Source organism: Euleptes europaea, chromosome 10, assembly GCF_029931775.1.
Source record: "Euleptes europaea isolate rEulEur1 chromosome 10, rEulEur1.hap1, whole genome shotgun sequence".
Classification (NCBI taxonomy): domain Eukaryota; kingdom Metazoa; phylum Chordata; class Lepidosauria; order Squamata; family Sphaerodactylidae; genus Euleptes; species Euleptes europaea.
In genome coordinates, this window is record NC_079321.1 from 7,637,010 (window position 1) to 7,659,724 (window position 22,715).

At 46.5% G+C, this 22,715-nt stretch overlaps 1 protein-coding gene across 1 annotated transcript in view; it reads right to left on the bottom strand.

Moving 5' to 3' along the window:
- Positions 1–20,778: 20,778 nt before the first annotated feature.
- Positions 20,779–22,715, bottom strand: part of COMMD1 (copper metabolism domain containing 1) — a 90,195-nt gene continuing 88,258 nt past the window's right edge. The window contains exon 3 of the mRNA XM_056856437.1: positions 20,779–21,032. Coding sequence (XP_056712415.1) covers positions 20,925–21,032 — 108 coding nt within the window. The 3' untranslated portion in view covers positions 20,779–20,924. The remainder of the gene's footprint in view (positions 21,033–22,715) is intronic.

A 22,715-nucleotide genomic window follows, 5' to 3' on the forward strand; every position in this document is an offset into this window, starting at 1 on the left:
AGACCACTGAGGAAGTTCAGGGTTGCTACACAGAGGCAGGCAACGGCACACCTCCTCTGTTAATCTCTTGCCTTGAAAACCCTGGCCATTTATGCTTGGTAATTAGCAGCGCGTTCCAGGCTGAAGTGCTATGGATATTTTTTCTTCTTCACGCTGAACCGTCATTCCAGACGTCACTATGAAGCCGGCGCATACCTGCTTCGCATTTCTTAAGAGCCCCTTTAACGCATCCTTTTGTATTTGCTCCGCCCCCGCATTGAAGCATTCACTGAAGGAAGCATGCAGAATCCCAGCTGAGGCTTAGCTATGCAAACGACTATTGCTAATGACTATGCAAATGAAGGAACGAAGGAGCAGGGTGGTGGTGGAATTTGTTTGACTTTCTCCTCTTGCATCGGGACCGTGAATAGTCATTTTAAAGGGCGGGTTTTAAAAAGCAGCTTTGAGTGAGCATTAAAATTGACCTTGCATAAATGGCCCCTACTGGGTTGCCATAAGTTGGCTGCTACTTGATGGCACTTTACACACACAAACAGCTTTTGACCCGCTTGCCAATAACCTTTGAGCAATGATCTTTTATAAAGATTGGGTTATTTCCGTAAATTTGAGAGGCACAGGAGATCTTATGCTTTGTGGGTGTGATATGTACCGTCAAGTCCCTTTCAACTTATTTTTTATTTCTTATTTTATTCCATTTATATCCCGCCCTTCCCCAGCAGTCGCCAGGTGACTATGAAATTAATGACCTCCAAAATGTCCTATCGTTAACAGCCTTGCTCAGGTCTTGCAAGCTAAGGGATGTGGCTTCCTTTACTGAATCAATCAAACTCTTGTTGGTCTTCCTCTTTTCCTTCTGCCTTCGAATCCCTAGCATTATTGCACTGTAAATGCCAAGGTCGTTTTTGAAAAGGAATCCCATATCATTTAGAGTCTAGATAAAGGTTCTGTTGGTTCCTGGGAGACATGACATTGAAATTAGCTCTTCCCTCAACAGGGGTGAAGTTAGATGGCAGCCAGGTGACAGTTACCTTCTTCTGTAGCAAATAGGGTTCCCAACCCCCAGGTACTAACTGGAGATCTCCTGCTATTACAACTGATCTCCAGCCGATAGAGATCAGTTCACCTGGAGAAAGTGGCCGCTTTGGCAACTGGATATGGCACTGAAGTCCCTCCTCTCCCCAAATCCCGCCCTCCTCAGGCTCTGCCCCCAAAACCTGCCAAAGCGGCCATTGTGATCTCTATCGGCTGGAGATCAGTTGTAATAGCAGGAGATCTCCAGCTAGTACCTGGAGGTTGGCAACCCTATGCAATCGTCTTGTTTGTGTGCTTCCTGGAGGCACCTGGTTGGCCGCTGTGTGAACAGACTACGGGACTTGATGGGCCTTGGTATGATCCAGCAGGGCTTTTCTTATGTTCTTATTAGTAACCCGCTGATGTGTTTTTTTTGTGGCAGTCCACGGGATCCGTAACCCTCTCCTCCAACACCACATTTCAAAGGAATCTACTTTCTTCCTATCAGCTTTCTTCATTGTCCAGCTTTCACACCCATACCTAATAAAAACTCGGCATTACTGCTAGCATTTCTAAAAGGGTGGCTGAGCTGAGGCTGGAAAGGAATTGAATTTACTCCCCCCGCCCGCCCGCCGCCTGTTCTCAGCCAAGAGGAAAAACTTTTCTCAACGCCAGCTGCGGCTTTTGCTCAGTTCAAACCTCCAAAGGAAAATGCATTTCTCCACAGCCCGTTATAGCTATTAGCCATTAGTCCCCTCCCCGGTGAATTACAACATGGTGTCTACCTGTCTCCATTTTACAAGTAGAGACAGAAGAGAGAGATTATTTCTCTTAAGGCTATGGAGAGAAGGGATGGGCAGATAAGCAGCAGCAGTTCCTTAGACGACACCTCCATAATGTCTGTGCTCTCCCTCTCATTAGTGTGGGAGAAAACACTACACAGAAGCCATAGAAACTGGTTGGACAACAAAGCACCAGCAGTTGCTATCTGGCTATGCTTTAGATAGGGTTGCCACTAGCGGGAGGTTTTTGGGGTGGAGCCTGAGGAGGGCGGGGGTTGGGGAGGGGGGACTTCAATGCCATAGAATCCAATGGCAAAAGCAGCCATTTTCTCCAGGTGAGCTGATCTGTATCGGCTGGAGACCAGTTGTAATAGCAGGAGATCTCCAGCTAGTACCTGGAGGTTGACAACCCTAGAGGTCCATCTGACCTTATATTGAAACATATTTATTGACCTGAACACATCAATTTTTAAGATTGTTGTAGATAGATAATTTGTTAAGTTTCCTTTTTTACACTTACTGCACTTTCACTATTGTAATTGTCCAATATACGTGTTGCATTTGATTGCTTGAGCCTTGTACTATTGTTTCCTCAGCCAGACTTTTGTTAGTACCAGTGCATATTTATCTCAGCAGTACCTGGAAGTTGGCAACCCTAGCCTTGGAACCTGGATGATTTCCTCAGGGGCCACAGTCTCTGAATTCAGAGGGCCGAATTATCTGGGCCAGATTAACTTGTAACATTCCCTCCCCCACTATGGTCCCATCCTATACATACAGGGGCAGAGTGTGTAGGGGTTTCTTTGTAGATGGGAAGATCCCTTCCAAGGAGAGCGTCCAGCCCCACATATCCCTTCTTGTCCAGTGTATTATAGTGGTTAAGAGCAGTGGACTCTAATCTGGAGAACCGGGTTGGATTCCCCACTCCTCCACATGAAGCCTGCTGGGTGACCTTGTGCTAGTCACAGTTCTCTCTGAACTCTCTCAGCCCTACCTACCTCACAGGGTGTCTGTTGCGGGGAGGGGAAGGGAAGGAGATCATAAGACGGTTTGATTCTCCTTTAAAAAGGTTGAGAAAGTCGGCATATAAAAACCAACTCTTCTTCTTTTCTTCAGTCCTGGAGCAGACACTGGTCTTGGCTGGCTGCCCTCATTTTGGTTTGGTTAAAGACTGATTGGGGAGGGCCGAGAGTTGGTTTCTATATGTCGACTTTCTCTACCACTTACGGAAGAATCAAACTGGCTTACAATCTCCTTCCCTTCCCCTCCCCACAATGGACAACATTTCAAGCCAGGCAATAGATCCAAGCGACCTGGCAACCCTAACCATATAAAATGGCTGATGGAAGAATGTTAAGCCTCTCAAGCATAAATGCTCTGCGCATGTTGGGTGATTCTGAGTGAAGTAAGTAGGCAGCTACAGTGCCATAGTCTGGGACAACACCATGAAACATGGTAGAAAAAATGTTTTTCCGGTAAAGAAAATAAAGCTTGCCTTTCAGATCAGATGTAGGAGAAACCTGTACACAGCCAGTGCTCCCAAGCACAGTTAAAATGGAAAGAAATTTTCCAAGCTTCTGACACCTCCCTCTTCTGAGCATTTTCACTCTCCCAGTCTCCATGGAGAACTCTGGTCCATCAGACTCTCACACCACATAGTGCCAGGTACAGAGAAGTCTGTTTTTGTATAAATCACCTGGCTGTGAATTATTGCAAGACATTTATATGCTTGCAGGTGCGCCCAGCCTGCTCTCCAGGGCTGCGCGATTCATCAACCCCAGAGCCGCCGTGTGGAGCGAATATGGATAAATGAGCCCATGCTTTCGGAGAGGGATTTGCACAAGGGACCTACCTATTCCCATCTTTGCCCTTCTCTGCCCCAATGTTGGGGCCAGAGGCAACGCCACTGCCTTTGGACCAGAACTGTGGCGTTAGTGCGCAAATGCTGAAATGCAACAATTCTACTATTGCTCAGGCAAGCCCTGTGTGGTAAACAATATGATGTTCTGCACTGAAGGGCCCAGCCACAGATGCTTGGGGCCCACAATGCTGTACAATTGCCTACTCCAGGTCAGGAAATTCCTGGAGATTTGGGGGCAAAGCCTAGGGCGGGCAGAGTTTGCAGAGGGGAGAAACCTCTGGAGGGTATAATTAGGGTTGCCAACCTCCAGGTACTAGCTGGAGATCTCCTGCTATTTCAACTGATCTCCAGCCGATAGAGATCACTTCTCCTGGAGAAAATGGCCACTTTGGCAATTGGAGTCTGTGGCATTGAAGCCCCGCCCCAAACCCTGCCGTCTTCAGGCTCCACCCCCAAAACCTCCCGCCGGTGGCGAAGAGGGACCTGGCAACCCTAGGTATAATGCCATGTACTCCACCCTCCAAAGCAGCCATTTCCTCCAGGGGAACTGATCTCTGAGATCAGTTGCAGTTCCAGGAGATCTACAGGCCCCACCTGGAGGTTGGCAACCCTACATTGCTGTCAGTCTTATGGGGAAACAGACCCATCCTGGTTTTTTTTTTGCTGTGTGCGCCTCTTGGTCTCTCATGTTCAAAGGGCGAAGAGCTTTCGCTTGCAATTGGCGTTCAGTGATCAGGCCTTCTGCACTTTGAGCTGTTACTGCTGATATCACAGGAGGTTAGTTTCACTAGGAGGGAAAACAACCCCATCCTTCAGGCACGAGACCCTCTGCTTTGCAATTCAGCAAATCCTGTGATTCTCACGTGGCAAACCTTGAACTAGTTCATTTGCAAACCTTCCTTTGCCTGCAGCTAAACACTAACAGGATCTCTGCATCCCCCCTCCCCTCCTTTAAAAAATGACAAACACACTCGGCAGGTATTCATTAGTTAATAGCCTAACTTGCTGGTAGACATTGTTTTCCTCTCATGTATGAAGAAACCACAGCCGAAGGTCATCTGGGACTTTTGGCAGGGCAGGGACAAAAATAGATTCAGCTCTCCTGACTTTGCCCTTTGAAAAATGACAGCCTATTCCTCACAGAGAACTACAGCAAGGAACGACAGCCCCGATCCTCTCAGTTACTATAGGGATCAGTAACCCTTAAGAGGGGAGGGGACATGTCCATGGAGGAGAGGGCTATCCATGGCTACTAGTCCAAATGGATACTAGTCATGATGCATACCTATCCTCTCCAGTAGCAGAGGAGTGTGCCTATTACATTAGGTGCTGTGGAACACGGGCAGGATGGTGCTGATGCAACCATCTTGTTTGGGGGCTTCCTAGAGGCACCTGGTTGGCCTCTGTGTGAACAGACTGCTGGACTTGATGGACCACGGTCTGATCCAGCAGGGCTTTCTTTATGTTCTTATGTTCTAAGAATGGCAGCCAACTTTTTTCCAGAGTTGCACAGGTGTGAATAAGAATGATTGCTGTTTGTCTCACTCTTCTTGGGATTTTCCACTGGATCTCCTGGATCTCCTGGTGTTGCCAGCCTCCAGGTGGGGCCTGGAGATTGCATGGAATCTCCGGATGACAGAGAGTTCCCTGGGGGAAAAGAATTGGCTGCTTTGGAGGGTGGACTCTATGGTGTTAAACCCTGCTGAGGTCCCTCCCCTCCTCAAACCACACCGTGGTGTAGTGGTGTAGTGGTTAAGGGCAGTGGTTTGGAGTGGTGGACTCTAATCTGGAGAACGGGGTTTGATTCCCCACTCTTCCATATGAGCAGCGGATGCTAATCTGGTGAACTGGGTTGGTTTCCCCATTCTTCCATGTGAAGCAAGTTGGGTGACCTTGGGCTAGTCACAGCTCTCTTAGAGCTTTCTCAGCCGCACCTACCTCACAGGGTGACTGTTGTGGGGAAGGGAAGGCGATTGTAAGCTGGTTTGATTCTTCCTTAAGTAGTAGAGAATGTCGGCATATAAAAACCAACTCTTCTTCTTCTTCGGCTCCACTCACAAATCTCCAGGTATTTCCCAACCTGGAGTTGGCAACACTAGTGGGAAGACCTAATGCATTGCCATCATAATGGAATGCAAACCCCTTTACAGTGGTCATTCAAGTTTTCTTGGTAAGGCAGAGTCCTGTCTGCTGCCCCCTCCTCATCAACAGTCGTTACAGCCACTGTGAGCAAGCTGATCTTCAACCAGGAGGAGTACAAAAATCGCCAAGCCCATAATACATGAAACGTGCGCTGCCACTTTCAGTCCGTGCTGCCATTTTTCACATTGGTGGTGGTGGAAAGTGCCATCAAGTTGCAGCCGAGTTATGGGGACCCAGTAGGGTTCTTCAAGGCAAGAGACGAAAAGAGATGGTTTGCCATTGCCTGCTTCTGCATCCCAATCCTGCACTTCCTTGGTGGTCTCCCATCCAAGTGCCAACCAAGGCTGAGCCTACTTAGCTTCTGAGATCAGATGAGATCAGGCTAGCCTGGGCCATCCAGGTCAGGATTTTTTTCATGTTAGCAGATGTTTGTAAAGAAGTGCTACTGAAGAAGGTGATTTTGGGATAGAGTTGTCAACCATACTTTGGGAAATTGCTGGAGATTTTGGTATGGTGCCCGGGGAGAGAAGAGTTTGGGGCCAGGAGGGAGTTCACTGAGATGTGATGCCATTCCAGGACTTCTGTTTTTCTCGGACTCTATGGTACACCATAAAGTTGGCCATTTGAAGCAGACATTGCCTCTAGAAGAACTGATCTCTAACTGATCGCTAGTCTGGAGATCCGCTTTAATTCTAGAAGAACTCCAGGCCCCAACTGGAGATTGGTCACCCTATTTTAAGAGTAATCCTAAACAGGTCTACTCAGAATCTTAGTTGGATTTACTCAGCAGGGCTTACTCCCAGGAAAGCATTCTTAGGATTTCACTGTTTAGCTTTTTTTTTTTTTTAAAGGAATCATTCTGAGTTATGAAATTCTAAACGATAATTAATTTAAAAGGACTCCTCTCTTCAAGCTGCCATACTATGCCTTTGCTCAACAGAACTGCGTCTGTCTCCATTGGCACTTATGACAGCTCTTCTGCCAAGAGTTTCTACTAATTTATTTTCATTTATTTATTAACCACTTTCCCACCAAACGGGTGCTCAAGGCAGTACACAAATATAAACCCCCATTGTGTATAAACTAATACTAGAACACGGGGTCATCTGCTGAAGCTGGAGGGTGAGAGATTCAAAACCGATAAAAGGAAATATTTCTTTACACAACGCATAGTTAAATTGTGGAACTCCCTGCCCAGGATGTGGTGATGGCTGCCAACTTGGAAGGGTTTAAGAGGGGAGTGGACATGTTCATGGAGGAGAGGGCTATTCATGGCTACTACGTAGTTAAAATGGATACTAGTCATGATGCATGCCTATTCTCTCCATGATCAGAGGAGCATGCCGAATATATTAGGTGCTGTGAAACACAGGCAGGATGGTGCTGCTGCAGTCGTCTTGACTGTGGGCTTCCTAGAGGCACCTGGCTGACCACTGTGTGAACAGACTGCTGGACTTGATGGGCCTTGGTCTGATCCATCATGGCCTTTCTTATGTTCTTATGACCTATAGGCCCCAACTGTACACACAACATTCCTAAAACCACAACCCTTAGAAAAGGTTTCTCTTTGTGCTGGACTTGATCTTGATCAACAACGCAGAAAATTGGTTTCCCTTTTTGACCTGTGTGTGAAAAACGTCATCAAGTTGCATCCGACTTATGGCAACAGTGTGATGTGGTAGCTAAAAAGGCAAATGCAATCTTGGGCTGTATCCACAGCAGCAAAGTGTCCAGATCATGTGTAGTGATGGTATCGCTTTACTCCGGCTCTGGATAGACCTCACCTAGAGTATTGTGTTCAGTTTGGGGCACTGCAATTTAAGAAGATGTAGACAAGCTGGAACGTGTCCAGAGGACGACAAAGATGGTGAGGGGTCTGGAGACCAAGTCCTAGGAGGAAAGGTTGAAGGAGCTGGGTATGTTTAGCCTGAAGAGGAGAAGACTGAGAGGGGATATGATAACCATCTTCAAGTACTTGAAGGGCTGTCATAGAGAGGAGGGTGCTGAGTTGATTTCTGTTGCCCCAGAAGGTCGGACCAGAACCAACGGGTTGAAATTAAATCAAAAGAGTTTTGTCTAGATATTAGGAAGAATTTTCTAACAGCGATTCCTCAGTAGAACCGGCTTCCTCAGGAGGTGGTGAGCTCTCCTTCCTTGGAGATTTTTAAGCAGAGGCTAAATGGCCATCTGTCAGCAAGGCTGATTCTGTGACAGGCAGATCATGAGAGGGAGGGTACCTTGGCCATCTTCTGGGCATGGATAAGGTGTCATTGGGGGTGTGGGGGGGAGATAGTTGTGAATTTCCTGCATTGTACAGGGGGTTGGACTAGATGACCCTGGTGGTACCTTCCAACTCTATGATTCTATGAACCCTATAGGGTTTTCAAGGCAAGAGACATTCAGAGGTGGTTTGCCATTATCTGCCTCTGCATAGTGACCCCAGTCTTCCTTGGTGGTCTCCCATCCAAATACTAACCAGGGCCAACCCTACTTAGCTTTTGAGATCTGACGAGATCAGGCTAGCCTGTGCCATCCAGGCCAGGTTCCTTTTTGACCTACTTCAGAAGAAAAGAGCAAGAGTCCAGTAGCATCTTAAAGACTAACAAAAATATTTTCTGGCAGGGTATGAGCTGTGGCTCACGAAAGCTCATACCCTGCCAGAAAATATTTTGTTAGTCTTTAAGGTGCTATTGGACTCTTGCTCTTTTCTACTACTGCAGACAGACTAACACAGCTACCCACTGTGAATTATCTTCAGAAGAAAAGACCCACAAAGAAACAAAGAGAGCAAAGGGGGCTCGGAGACAAGAAGAGGTTTAGCTTTACACACACAAAACCCCCCGAAGATAGATCCAGCAACCAAATCTTGACCGCCAGCATCTTCGCGCCAGAAAAAAAAAACGTTTAAAAGTTCTCAAAAAGACAAAACACATGATAGAAAATCAGGACTGCTGAGCCGAACGCACATCCTGTTCATGCAGTCTTAATTACGTTAATGCTATTTGATTATTCAATTAGGATTGCAAGATGTCCTGTGTCTCGAGGGCGGTCGTAATACGGAGCTCTCTGGCTTGATCCATCAAACAGAACAGGCCAGTTCCGGACAACATCTCAGGGCAGCTGTGGCTGCTAATAGATCACTAATATATTTACATTTTACCCCTCCTCCATTCTACCCTCGCGATAGGCTGAGGGAGTGGGAGTGAACCAATCCTACCCGGCCTAATGGTACGCTCTAACCACTACATCACATATGGACCAAACTAGACAAGACGGCATCCTTGAGTTTGCCCCATGGGTGCACCGCCATTTTGCAGTGTGACTTCCCACCGAGAAACTCCTTTGCCCACCACGAGAGCCAGCGTGGTGCAGTGGTTAAGAGTGGTGGTTTGGAGCGGTGGACTCTGATCTGGAGAACCGGGTTTGAGTCCGCACTCCTCCACATAAGCGGCAGAGGATAATCTGGTGAACTGGATTTGTTTCCCCACTCCTACACATGAAGCCAGCTGGGTGACCTTGGGCTACTCACAGCTCTCTCAGCCCCACCTACCTCACAGGTTGTCTGTTGTGGGGAAGGGAAGGTGATTGTAAGCCAGTTTGATTGTCCCTTAAGTGGTAGAGAAAGTCGGCATATAAAAAACAACTCCTACTCCTCCTCTTCTCCTTCTCCTTTGTTTTGTGTAGCCAGTTCTTCAGCCCCAGCTGTAAATGGTGTAGATTTCAGGAGCACAGGTGTCCGCATTTGCAAATTAGCAGGACCAGCCTGCTGATCAACATTTAACTCCTTATGGCCAGAAGCCAATGGTCTGGTTGTAAAAACAGACCTTTCCAAACACTTCTGCATGAAAGATTCAAAGTCTCTCCTTTATTCACAGATAATCTAACCCCCTTTAAAAGATAACAACTCTCCTTTATTATCGTAAATTCCTGTTACTGTTTTAGCTGATGATAAACAAGCTTCGCCATAAAATCTGTAACAGTTCCTGTATTTGATCCTCATTTTCATTTAACAGACTCTTCAGTTCATCCTTAGAAAACCCCTGGCTAGTAAAAAAAAAATTTTTTTTTTCTCCCAGTAAAAGACTATTAGCCGAGGAGGGAAATTCTTCTTTGGTCTCTTGTGCTACATATGTATTATTTGTGTTATTTATTTATATTAATTTAATTTATATATATTTATAAATAGCCTTCAAGTCTCTAGTGTTCAGCTTTAAGGGATAAATTCCATCTATCTTAAGTTGTTTGGCAGATTTTAACTGAGAGGGAGATCCAGAGTACGTACGGGTGCGTTTTAAATTCCCCATATTGATAGGATAGAAAATAACCCTCACCAATTCTACCGCATGTAAAATTTCCAGTAAGGTGTACAGACCAGCCCTATTTAGCACTGAGACCTTGAGACCAGCCCTATTTAGCACTGAGACCTTGATGTTCCTGGAGGATTACAGCTTCTTATCCATGGTTTTGCTTCCCAAAATTACTAAATAACCTCCCTTGCTTGCACCAAACAACATAAGGCAGAAGAAGAAGAAGAATCAGCTACCTACGGAATCAGCTACCTAGGAAAGTGGTGAGCTCCCCCTCACTGGAAGTCTTTAAGCAGAGGCTGGACATGCATTTGTCAGGGATGCTAGACTGATCCTGCATTAAGCAGGGGGTTGGACTAGATGGCCTCTATGGCTCCTTCCAACTCTATGTTTCTATGATTCTAGGAAGAAAGGGAGTTTTGACTCTCGAAAGCTAATACCCGGAAATGGGGAGGGGCTGTGGCTCAGTGGTAGAGCTTGGCATGCAGAAGGTCCCCGGTTCAATCCCCGGTATCTCCAGTTAAAGCAGCGGTTCCCAACCTTTTTTTGACCAGGGACCACTAGGACTTTTTTGTTCGGTGCCGGGACCCCAAGGTTCAAAATAAAAATTCAGAGAATTTGAAAATAAACTTTAATCATAACTGTTAGTTAAACATTAAACTTAGAATAATATTTGAATATATATATTTTATAATAGAGAACTTTTAATTGAAAATATTAATTTATTATGGGTTTATAACTTTGTTTCGCGGACCTTAATTTAGTTATTGCGGACCCCTGGGGGTCCGCGGACCCCCGGTTGGGAACCAGTGAGTTAAAGGGACTAGGCAAGTAGGTGATGTGAAAGACCTCTGCCTGAGACCCTGGAGAGCCTCTGTCAGTATGAGTAGACAATACTTATTTGATAGACTAAGGGTCTGATTCAGTACAAGGCAGCTTCATGTGTTCAAGAGTTGGTTTTTAATACCCCGATTGTCTCTACCAAAAGGAGCCTCAAACCAGCTTACAATCACCTTCCATTCCCCTCCCCTGGCTTCATGTGGAGGAGTGGGGAAACCAACCTGGTTCACCGGATTAGAGTCCCGCCACTCATGTGGAGAAGTGGGGGACTGAACCCAGGTCACCAGACTAGAGTCTCGCCACTCTTAACCACAACGCCACGCTGACTCTCATTGCTTGTCCGATATTAAGCCTGTTCCTTATAGCAGAAGTTCTTGGAGATTAAGGCTGGCTCAAGCTGCAGCTCAGCCTTGCTGTGATCTCATTGATTCTGGCAGTTTTGTTTGGAAAAGCTCTTCTCCTCTTAAATTCAAGAATGAGACGTTTAGGAGCCAGCATCCAATGGATGACCGTGGGAAAAACCATGCCAATAATTCCTGAGCACCAGTAGCAAACTTCTAGCTGAGTGAGCCATTTGAAGTCGGGGCCAAGCTATAAATTCCCGTCAACGCTGCTGCCCTCCGCAACTTCCAGCAAAAGTGACAAGCAGATGGGTATCAGCCCCGTTGTCAGCATTTCCAAGCCCCTGCTCCATTCAACTGTCTGCCAGTTACAGGGGAGAACAAAGATGGCTGCGTCGGATATTTTAATGACGTCTCGTTGGAAGGTGCGGGTTTGTGGTGGGAAGAGATTCGGGCAAGTCCATGAAGCCGTTGGTGGACCAGCAAGCAAAAAGAGGGGAGGGATGAGGGTGTTGGCTGGCCAGACACAATTGAGCAGGGATCCCCAACCTTGCTGAACCTGGGGGCTCATTTGAAATTTTGAAGAGCCGGTAGGGGCACCACAACAAAATGGCTGCCACAGGGTGGGTGGGGCCCATCACAAAATGGCCACCATGGGGGCTGTGCCCAGTATCAAAATGTTGTGAGGTTCCACAGAACATCAGGAGCTTGTAACCCAAGCATCTTGGGAGCCAGCATGGTGTAGTGGTTCAGAGCAGTGAACCGGGTTATCTGGTGAAGTTAATCTGGTGAACTGGATTTGTTTCCCCACTCCTACACATGAAGCCAGCGGGGTGACCTTGGGCTAATCACACTCTCTCAGCCCCACCTACCTCACAGGGTGTCTATTGTGGGGAGGGGAAGGGAAGGTGATTGTAAGCCAGTTTGATTCTTCCTTAAGTGGTAGAGAAAGCTGGCATATAAAAACCAACTCTTCTTCTTCCTCCTCCTCCTCCTCTTCCTCCTATCATGGAGGCAGCGGTCTCTGAAAGGCTGATCTCTGCAGACGGAAAGGTGGTACCTTCCGGGCTCTTCTGAAGCACCTTCCGAAGCTCCACTGAGGCAGAGGAAAGACAGGCTGGGCACTTTGTTTGGATGAGAAACGTTGGGCAAGGGGCACCAAGAAACATACCGGTGGCCACCATGTTGGGGATCACTGCCACAGAAACCAGCCAAGTTCCAAGGGTGCTTCCTGGGCCTCAGTGCCTCATCTCGATCTCTTGGCTGTAGAACCAGCCATGCATGCCACTGTTTGGCACGTGTGCCAGGGCTTGCCTCCCCTGGATGCAGAAAACTCAAGCGGCTCAGCTGAATTCACAGAAGATACCTTTACATACAAATTATATTTGCAATCAGAGTCCCTGTCAGAGAAAAGATAACCGGAACATCCAAGTCACGGAAAAGAAGCAGCGAGGGAGCGGTGGACTCTGATCTGGAGAACGGGGTTTGATTCCCCACTCCTCCATATGAAGCCAGCTGGGTGACCTTGGGCTAGTCACAGCTCTCTCAGTCCCACCTACCTCACAGGGTGTCTGTTGTGGGGAGGGGAAGGGAAGGGGATTGCAAGGCGGTTTGATTCTCTCTTAAGTGGGAGGGAAAGTTGGTGTATAAAAACCAACTCTTCTTCTTCAAGGGAGGGAAAAAATTACCCACTCTTGGACTGGGAGGAATTCGTAATGAATTCATTTCCTTTCGTGTGTGTTTCACCATCCATCCTATGCTTATGTCACTTTATCCTTCCCAGGTCTGCCAAAACACAAAAGCTTCCCAGTGAGCAGCAGTGCGCTATTGTGTCTTTGTTGATACATTAACCTTTGGATGAGAGCAGCGCAGACAATTAGCGACGAGAGAAGTCAGACATGCGAGAAAGACGATCATGTAAAAAAAACAAAAACAAAGCAGCTCCCAGATCAGCCTCGGTCATACCTTCAGAGGGTAGCCGTATCGGTCTGCAGCCGAACAGCTACATCCAAGGCAAGGAGCACCCAAGAGACCAACGAGATTTTTGGGCTGTGAGCTTTCGAGAGTCAAAACCCATCCGAAGAAGGGAGCTTTGACTCTCGAAAGCTTATACCCCGAACATCTTGTTGGTCTGTAAGAAGAAGAGTTGGTTTTTAAATGCCAACTTTCTCCACCACTTAAGGAAGAATCAAAGCGGCTTACAATCACCTTCCCTTCCCCTCAACAGACACCCTGTGACGTAGGTGAGGCTGAAAGAGTGTGACTAGCCCAAGGTCACCCAGGTGGCTTCATGTGGAGGAGTGGGGAAACCAGCCCAGTTCACCAGATTAGAGTCCACCACTAATGTGGAGGAGTGGGGAATCAAACCCGATTCTCCAGATCAGACTCCACCGCTCCAAACCACCGCTCTTAACCACTACACCACACTGGCTCTCAGCGTAAGGTACTATTAGACTCAAATCTAGTTGGTCATAGCTGTTAAGTCTTTATGCAGCCCCTGGAGTAAACGTGACATGCATGTTGTTTGGGGGATTTCCCTGTTCCCAGGCAAGCCCTATCCCCCAAAAGGAGAGATGGGATCTTGTGAAAGGCTTTCTCATGGGGTGTAGGGTGACTGCTTAAGTTGACAGTGCACCAGAAGGCCTTCTGCTGTGTTATGGCTTTATTAACTGACTGGGATGGGGTGGTTCACATTTCTCCAAGGAACCAATAAGAAACCAAAGGACCAGGTAAGCAGGATGCCAAAACAGTGCCTCAATTTGCAGGGCTGCATGCCAGTTCTAAGCCAGGCTGCCCTTCCTTCCTTCCTTCCTTCCTCTCAACACATGAACACATGAAGCTGCCTTATACTGAATCAGACCCTTGGTCCATCAAAGTCAGTATTGTCTACTCAGACCGGCAGCGGTTCTCCAGGGTCTCAGGCAGAGGTCTTTCACATCACCTACTTGCCTAGTCCCTGTAACTGGAGATGCTGGGGATTGAACCTGGAACCTTCTGCATGCCAAGCAGATGCTCTACCACTGAGCCACGGCCCCTCCCCATTGCTGCATGTGGGGATCAGAGCATCTTAATCAGGTTTCATTTCCTGATCTCTCTCTAGCCCTTTTCACAAGTTACGGGGAATGTATGCAGAATCCACAAACAGCATATACTTGATTTTTCTTTATGTTGAGTAGTACTTATTACACTGGACATATGTACAGCTGAGCATGTAATTTAAACCCCAAATTCATCTCTGGTCCTCACTTTCATTTACACAGTGAACATCTGTTGGTTCTTACAAACAGGTGTAACACAAAGAAGAAGATTTTTATACCCCGCTTTTCTCTACCTTTAAGAAGTCTCACACTGGCTTAGTGTCGCCTTCCCTTCCTCTTCCAACAAAAGACGCCCTGTGAGGTAGGCGGGGCTGGGAGAGTTTGGAGAGAACTGTGATTGGCCCAAGGTCACCCAGCAGGCTTCATGTGAAGGAGTGGGGAATCGAACTGGGTTCTTCAAATAAGAGTCTGCAGCTCTGAACCACTTCACCACGCTGGCTTCTCTTTAGCACAGGGTCCCCAACACGCGCCTCTGGGCATCATGGTGCCTGTCAAGTGTTTTTAGAAAGTGTCTTGGGCCAGGTGGGTCTCCCACACAGGAGGGCTTCTGATTGGCTATTGGAAATCTGATTGGCTATGCCAATTAAAATAACATTGTTTCAGTGGCAGCTGCCCCTGCAGTGTTGGCTTTATTCTCTCTCTCACTCCTTTTCCAGTGTACTTTTTAAAACGACTCCTCACCTACACTTCCTCTGGCTGTGGTTGGTTCCACCTCCCATGTAGGGTTGCCAGGTCCCTCTTTGCCACCAGTGGGAGGTTTTTGGGGAGCAACCTGAGGAGGATGGGTTTGGAGGTGGAGGGACTTCAATGCCATAGAGTCCAATGGCCAAAATGGCCATTTTCTCCAGGTGAACTGATCTCTATCGGCTGAAGATCATTTGCAATAGCAGGAGATCTCCAGCTTGTACCTGGAGGTTGGCAACCCTACTCCCGTGGCAGCCATTTTGTGGTTGCAGCCACGTCAGAATTCCAGAGGTGCTGATAGGCTCAAAAAAGTTTGGGGGGCCTTTGCTTGAGCCCCTTCCCTTGTGGCTCTTGCCTCAGCTTCCTTCAAAGGCACCTTTCCGTGTCTCTGTCTAAGGAGATTTGTTGCTTGTTTGCAGTACCCTTGCTGCCGCTTCCGTGGTGAAGCAAGGCAATCCAACGCGTGACATTCCTACTGGCTTTCAGCCACTATTTCAGGTGGGTTGGTGTTGTGGAGCAATAACGGCAATGGTAACTCACCGCAACCTTGGCTTAAAGCCACACAGAAAGCTTCAAAGAAGAATGGGAAATGAAAGCCAGATTTCTGAAGATTCACACGCTGTACCACGCCATCTCTGAACTCATATTTGGAATTCTGAACTGACCTACAGACACACATCCAGTGGAAGGCAGAAAATTCTGTAAGGTATGGCAAAGGGGTTAAAAGAAATTAAGGAGCAGCATATTTGTGTCAAGTGATTTAATATACCCTGGAAGTGTTGGATTTTGAAAGAGGGTTTGGTAGTGGAGAATTATTCCTGCAAACAGGGCTAGAGTTTTTCCTTTTCCGCTTTGTTTTTTCACACTTAAATTACCTCCCTTTGTTTTGCGTCCTTTTGGAGACAGTGAACTTCTTAAAATATTTACCTTGGTGTAATACAGCAGTTGCCATGCTGGCCTTGAAAAACACAAGTTTCATACGACTCGTCATCGGGGCAAAACTAAATCACAGCTACGCCACACATTTTCTTTTGAGACAAACTCTCTCCTTATCTTGCGGCCCAGGCCCACAAACAGCAATGAATTGGAAACGAGAGAGACAGTGTGTTATAGTGGTCACAGTGGGTGAGATTAGGAGACCAGGTCCTAATCCCCACTCAATGCTGAAGCCCACCAGGGGACCTGGGACCAGTCATTCTCTCTCAGTCTCACCTTTGTAGGGTTGTTTCCGAGGATATAACAGAGGAGCAACATATGCTGCCCTGAACTCCTTGGAAGATGAGCAGGATAAACATCTAACTGATAAACAGATATGAATAACTTGGGATTCTTCCAAGCTTCCATGTCAAGCAGTTGGCTGAGGTGCTTGCTTAAATCAACACATGTGAGAGTACCCCAGCTTGCCATCCTAAGGAGCTCTTGGAGTGGCTCCCCACAAGCCGAGAGAGATAAGCACCCCGGCAAGCCACTTCAAGCACCAACTTGCGAAAGACAACTGTCTCATTCGACTACCGTGGGGAAGAGAGATGTCTTTCATAAGGCCCGATGTGCTCCCTGGCCCAGGATGTGGTGATGGCTGCCAACTTGGAAGGCTTGAAGAGGGGAGTGGACATGTTCATGGAGGAGAGGGCTATCCATGGCTACTAGTCAACATGGCTACTAGTCATGATGGATACCTATTCTCTCCAGGATCAGAGGAGTGTGCCTATTATATGAGATGCTGTGGAACACAGGCAGGATAATGCTGCTGCAGTTGTTTGTGGGCTTCCTAGAGGCACCTGGTTGGCCCCTGTGTGAACAGACTGCTGGACTTGATGGCCCTTGGTCTGATCCAGCATAGCCTTTCTTATGTTCTTATGTGCTCCAGTAAAACCTTCTCTCAGGATCCCCATACATGATTAAGGGCCTTGTTGGTTCACAAGGCCCATCTAGTCCACGGGTGTTGAACTACATAGTTACAAGGGCTGGATATGACATGAACATCACTTGGTTGGGCCGGGCCATGCCTTGCAAGCTCAGATCGAGATAAGTGGGGGTGGCTGCCTTAGCTGGCTCGCAGGCCGGATAAGAGCTCTCAAGGGGCCGGATTCGGCCCATGGGCCTTATGTTTGACATCCCTGATGTAGCCCAAGCATTCTGACATCAGCCAGCCGGACGGTTTCAGAAATTCAGAACAAGACTTGGCCATGATGTTGTTTGTGCCCAACGTCTTCTCTTTAGAAGAATGTGTGTGTGTGTGTAAAGTGCCGTCAAGTTGCAGCTGGCTTATGGCAACCCAATAGGGTTTTCAAGGCAAGAGACTAACAGAGGTGGTTTGCCGTTGCCTTCCTCTGAGTAGGAACCCTGGACTTCCTTGGTGGTCTCCCATCCAAGTACTAGCCAGGACCAACCCTGCTTAGCTCTGGAGCTCTGACGAGATCACGCTAGCCTGGGCCATCCAGGTCAGGTGATTTTAGTTGTAGAATCTGATTTTTGCCTGGGCTAACCAGGTCATGTTCCTTTTAGAAGAATAGGTCTTCTCATTTATGGAAAAACAGCCATGGAATGCACCTTGGATTTCTGTTTAAGCCAGTTGTTTAGAGCTATGTTTGTGTTATCTTCTCAACCATTTAATCTAAAATTGGATGTTCAGAACCGGCAAGAAGGAACCATTCATTCTGAACCTTGTGAAAGGGAATCTGTTCCAAGTTGCCACTGGAAAGGATCACTGAGCTATTCAGAACTTTGTGATTGCGACATGAAATCATCTCCTTAAAAGGCTCTCTGTTTAAACAGCCATAACTCTCCTCAGCTAAACTAAGCTATCCTCTTCTAAATATTTAACACACGCTAACACAAAAAATGCCTGGAAACAGCAGCAAAAAAAAAAGGGGGGGGGAGTTCAAGAAAGAAACTAGTGTGAACATGCATCAGAATCATCAGTCAAGTTGAAACGCTTTCACGTTTCCAGTAGTCGATCCAAAAGACAATTAGGACTTTAGGGGAAAAAATACAAGCAATAAATATCCCACTCTAAACTGCACATTGAAGCAGGGCCATGGTAATGGCTTCAGGAACTTTGTAAATATATCCTTTCCATAATCATCCACAAGTTTAAAGGGGCCCAGTCCACTAGCAGAAACAGAAGTGAAAAAATAACCCCTGCTAAAATAAAAATGCATTAGGCAAGCCAGCTGAAGTCAGAAGGATTGTCTTGCAGGCAGAGTCAAACATGCTTGGAGATTAAGATTGCATTCCTAAAACGTTTCCAGGAATTAAGCCTGACTGAATAAAACAGGAACTAGTTCTGAGTGGGCCTGTTTAGGATTGCTTCTTAAAGAGTAGGCAGAGCTTTGCCTGGTAATTTTCTACCCTGCTGGAAAAATTACCTCTACGATCGACTTAGCCCGCTGAAATGAAAGTTGGCGGGTATGTTTCCACTTGCCCGATCCGGCCACAGAATAGCACGAGCCGAAATGGTTCCTGAGTTTTTGTCATGGGTAATCTGTTAGGAAGAAGAAGAGGTAAGGTAACAGTCGCTTGGAAGCAACCCAGGAACACGAGCAAGTGGATGCATAAATCACGAGGTGGGTTCAGCCAGGGAAAAGCTGGCATATTTGAGAAAGCGCAAAGCTGAATTTTATAATAAGGCTCCGGAGGCAGCATCTAATCTTCAGACAAACCCGGGGTTGGGTGGGTTTAAAGTCTTTTAGCGCACTTAGAACTCTGCAGCAAAAAGGGAGTAAAACATTCCAGCTAATGGTCCATTTTGTCCCTGGCTGTGTTAATTTGATGCAATCGCCGGCTCCTGTGTTATCTCCTTGTAGATTTTATATTAAAGGACACTTGGATAAGCTGTTTTGGCTGAGAAAAAACTGGTCTCTGAGCCGAAGGCTCTTAAAATTTTATTGGTCAGGGTTGAGCATGGTGTAAGCAGCTAAGTTGCTGCCCTCTGCTATGAAAATACCAGCTGAGATAACATATACAGCCTTCTCTGATAACCTCTAAACCTTCCGATGTCTGATGTGGTAGGATGCATTATATATGTAGAGATATAACTTTAGGTAATGAATTAATTAATGACGTTTGTCCTGCTTCCGTATGGCTTGAGGGATGTAACATTTGACTGCCCGCCTGACAAGTAACTGGCATTAGTCAAAGAAAACAGATTAAGGGCTTGACAATGCAATTCTAAGTACAGTTACACCCTTATAAATCCATTTAAGTCAATGAATTTAGAAGGGGGTAACCCTTCTGAGGATTGCACTGTAAGTAAAATCGCCACGAAGGAAGGGGGGGTGAAGTCCATAGTCTTGTACCTGGGCTGTTTATTAGATTGCAAAAACATCACATCCAAGATGTGCGTATGAAATCAAAGTCTTGTTTTGTTTGTTTGAAAGCGACCGTGGTTTTCTGTCAAACGGCACTGCGAGGTTTTTGGACTCGATCGTGCCCTTCATAGTTTCTGATGGAACTCAGAGGCCTTAGCAGATCAACTGCTGTAAGAACAGCAGGGTTGGAAGCGGAACCTCTGGCTCCTTACAGGTTTCCTCTCGCTGCCAGGATTGCCAACTTTCTGGAAGGAGGGGCCGCCCCTCCTATTCAAATGGCAACAATGCCTATTAGCAAACGACAACTGAGTTCTTTCATTTGCACGGACTTAATGGATACCAGAAGCAGATTCATGCAGCATCAAGACACTCATTTTTATACTCAGTAGGGCTGCTGCATAAATATAAGAACATAAGAAAGGCCACACTGGATCAGACCAAGGCCCATCAAGTCCAGCAGTCTGTTCACACAGTGGCCAACCAGGTGCCTCTAGGAAACCCACAAACAAGACGACTGCAGCAGCATTGTCCTGCCTGTGTTCCAAAGCACCTAATATAATATGGCATGCTCCTCTGATCCTGGAGAGAATAGGTGCGCATCCTGACTAGTATCCATTTTTACTAGTAGCCATGGATACCCCTCTCCTCCATGAACATCCCCACTCCCCTCTTAAAGCCTTCCAAGTTGGCAGCCGTCACCACATCCTGGGGCAGGGAGTTCCACTATTTCACCATGCGTTAAAACTTTTGTGTGTGAGGGAAGTAGGGAGAGAGGGAGTGCGTAAGCCCAAAATCAAATTGTTTGTACCCATCACCAACGGAGCTATGTCATTGTCTAAATGTGGCCTTTATGCCCCAAAAAAGAAAGCTGGGACTAACTGGGAGCAACCATGCAATATGCTTACTTATGAGAAATTTTTCACTCTGATTGAGTTGGCAGAAGTACCTCTTTAGAATCTGATTACTCCAAACACTTTCCAAACACAACGGCCCTTCCTAACCGTGAATACACCCGTCCTATGGATTCCTACTGATTAAGGCACAGCGGTATTGTAGGCTCCTGTCGATATCTCCTTTGAAGCACTTTAACATCATTTTACTTCAGCTGCAGAGTTCACAGAGCTCAACCAAACAGGAAGAATCGGGCCACTTCCCCCTTGCTCAAGGGTACTCGAGGATGGCCAGGCATTTTCAGTCAAGCAAGGCGCTTTTCTGCCCCTCTCCTAGAAGAGTCCTAGCACACAGGAAAATATTCTCACGGAAAGCTGCCCCCGAGGGCAATTTTATTTTAGTTGCAATACTTCCTGCAGGCCCTTGCCTATTTATTTTAATCAAGCCCAACTGGACTGTAATGGACAGAATTAACTTTGAATATTTAAACGCATATTTTTTGCTGGGTTATCGTTAGATTTTCATTGGCTTTATTCCAATATTAGACAGATGAGGCTGTAAAGTACTTTTATAACAACCACATTGGCTGTAAAAAAAATTAATAGTCATTACTGAAGTCAACGTTGTTCCAAAATGCACAATGTTTTAGTCCAAAGGCTAGGTTGCTTGGGTCAGGGAAGTAATGCTGCCTTCAATCTCTGAAAGTTTCTTCAGCATTTGATTTAGTTTGAGCTCATCGAACTCCAGAGTCAAAAATTCAGATTCCTGGAACACAAAAAGGGAAGGAGGATGTGTTAGCTTCGGAGCATTTCTTCCCCCAGCATTAAACAAAGCAAAAGAAAAGAACAACAACTGCATAGATCAGCGGACCCCGATGTGGTGCCCGTGAGTGCCATCGCGCCCGCTGACACCTTTTCTGGTGCCCACCAAGTCTTTTTACTTTTGCCCAGCAAGGCTTCTGATCGACCACTGGAGATCTGATTGGCTGTGGAGGTGTTTTAAAGTGTTGCTTTGGCATCAGCTGCTGCCACATCACAAGGAACTGCGCTACGTTACTGAAGTCAAGCTGTGGCAATCATTTTGTGGCTGGCTCCTCCTCCTGAGGCAGCCATTTTGTTGCTGCTCCCACCATGCCGTGTCAGAATTTCACATGTGCCCGCAGGCTCAAGAAGGTAGGGGACCCCTGGCATAGATAATAAAATCTCGGGGCTGGATCCAATTAACTCTCTTCCTTCGCAAAAATGCTTTGGACTACCGTAATCTCTGGGAATAGTACAATGGGGAAATTCTATGTTGGAAGGAGGAAAAAATCCAAGTTATTTTTTTATGTTAAAGTGGAGTCATGTTAGTTAAAAAAAAAAGTAATGTGGAAACTTGAAGACTGACTGTGGGGCCATTTAGGCATGGGAGGTTTTGCCTTGGATTTGCTGCTCTCTAGGTGCACGTTTTCCCCATCCAAATTCTCAAAATTCAAAAATAAGCCCCCATGCAGAGTTTTGAGAATTTGGATGGGAAAAATGTGCAACTAGAAAGCAGCAAATCCAAGGCAAAACCTCCCATGCATAAATGGCCTGGGACACCCTTTTATAGGCTAAAGTCCTTCAACAAATGCAGGAAATAAGCCAAGCTGCTACATGTACACACTTATACGATCAGGAAAAAGATTTCGAGCTCACAGCAAATAGTTCAGTGAACGTTTTTACTCAGTGTACTGAAGCAATGGCAAAAGCAAATTCTGCATTTCTCCGACAGAACATCTCGAGAGCCTGCCTCAGATTCGGGCATGAAGCAGCAGTGCGGACTGGGGAAGCAACTATGAGCATGGGCCGCACCCATCCCCTCCCATGGCGAGTCAGTGCTCTCTTCCAATTGTGGAGCCTTGAGCTGATGCTTGAGTGGTGAGCTGATCCCGTCCATGTCAGCAAAACACAGATCCAAGAGGCAGGGAGCACCATTTACCGGTTTCTCTGCTCATCTCCCAGTTTTACTTCTGACCAGGAAGCCTTCGTAGTTTTGTGGAGTTCCTAATCATGACCCTTGAGGGCCTGGTGTGCCGACTGATTTCAATCTCTGGTTCATAGGACTGTGAGATGAAGGTGCCCGTTTTGAAGACATTTTTATTCTGGTGCTATTTTAGGAGACTCTTTCTTAATAAAGTATGTGTGTTCATGCACAGCATTTACATTTTTTTAAAAGATACGCAAAGATTTCAACTGCAGAATGGTTCAAATATATTCCTAAGTGGAGAAGACTTTCAAAGGTGCTGCAATTTTATGTTTTTGAATTACTTAGTATTTCATGCAGGGATAGAATTTATTAAAATAATGTATGGATATGGTAAGTGGACTGGGGAGGAGAATTAGGGAGCACTGCTGATTCTGGGAAATATTTGCCTAGTTTGTATACAGAAAACATTATACTTATTTAAAACATTTATTAGCTGCCTTT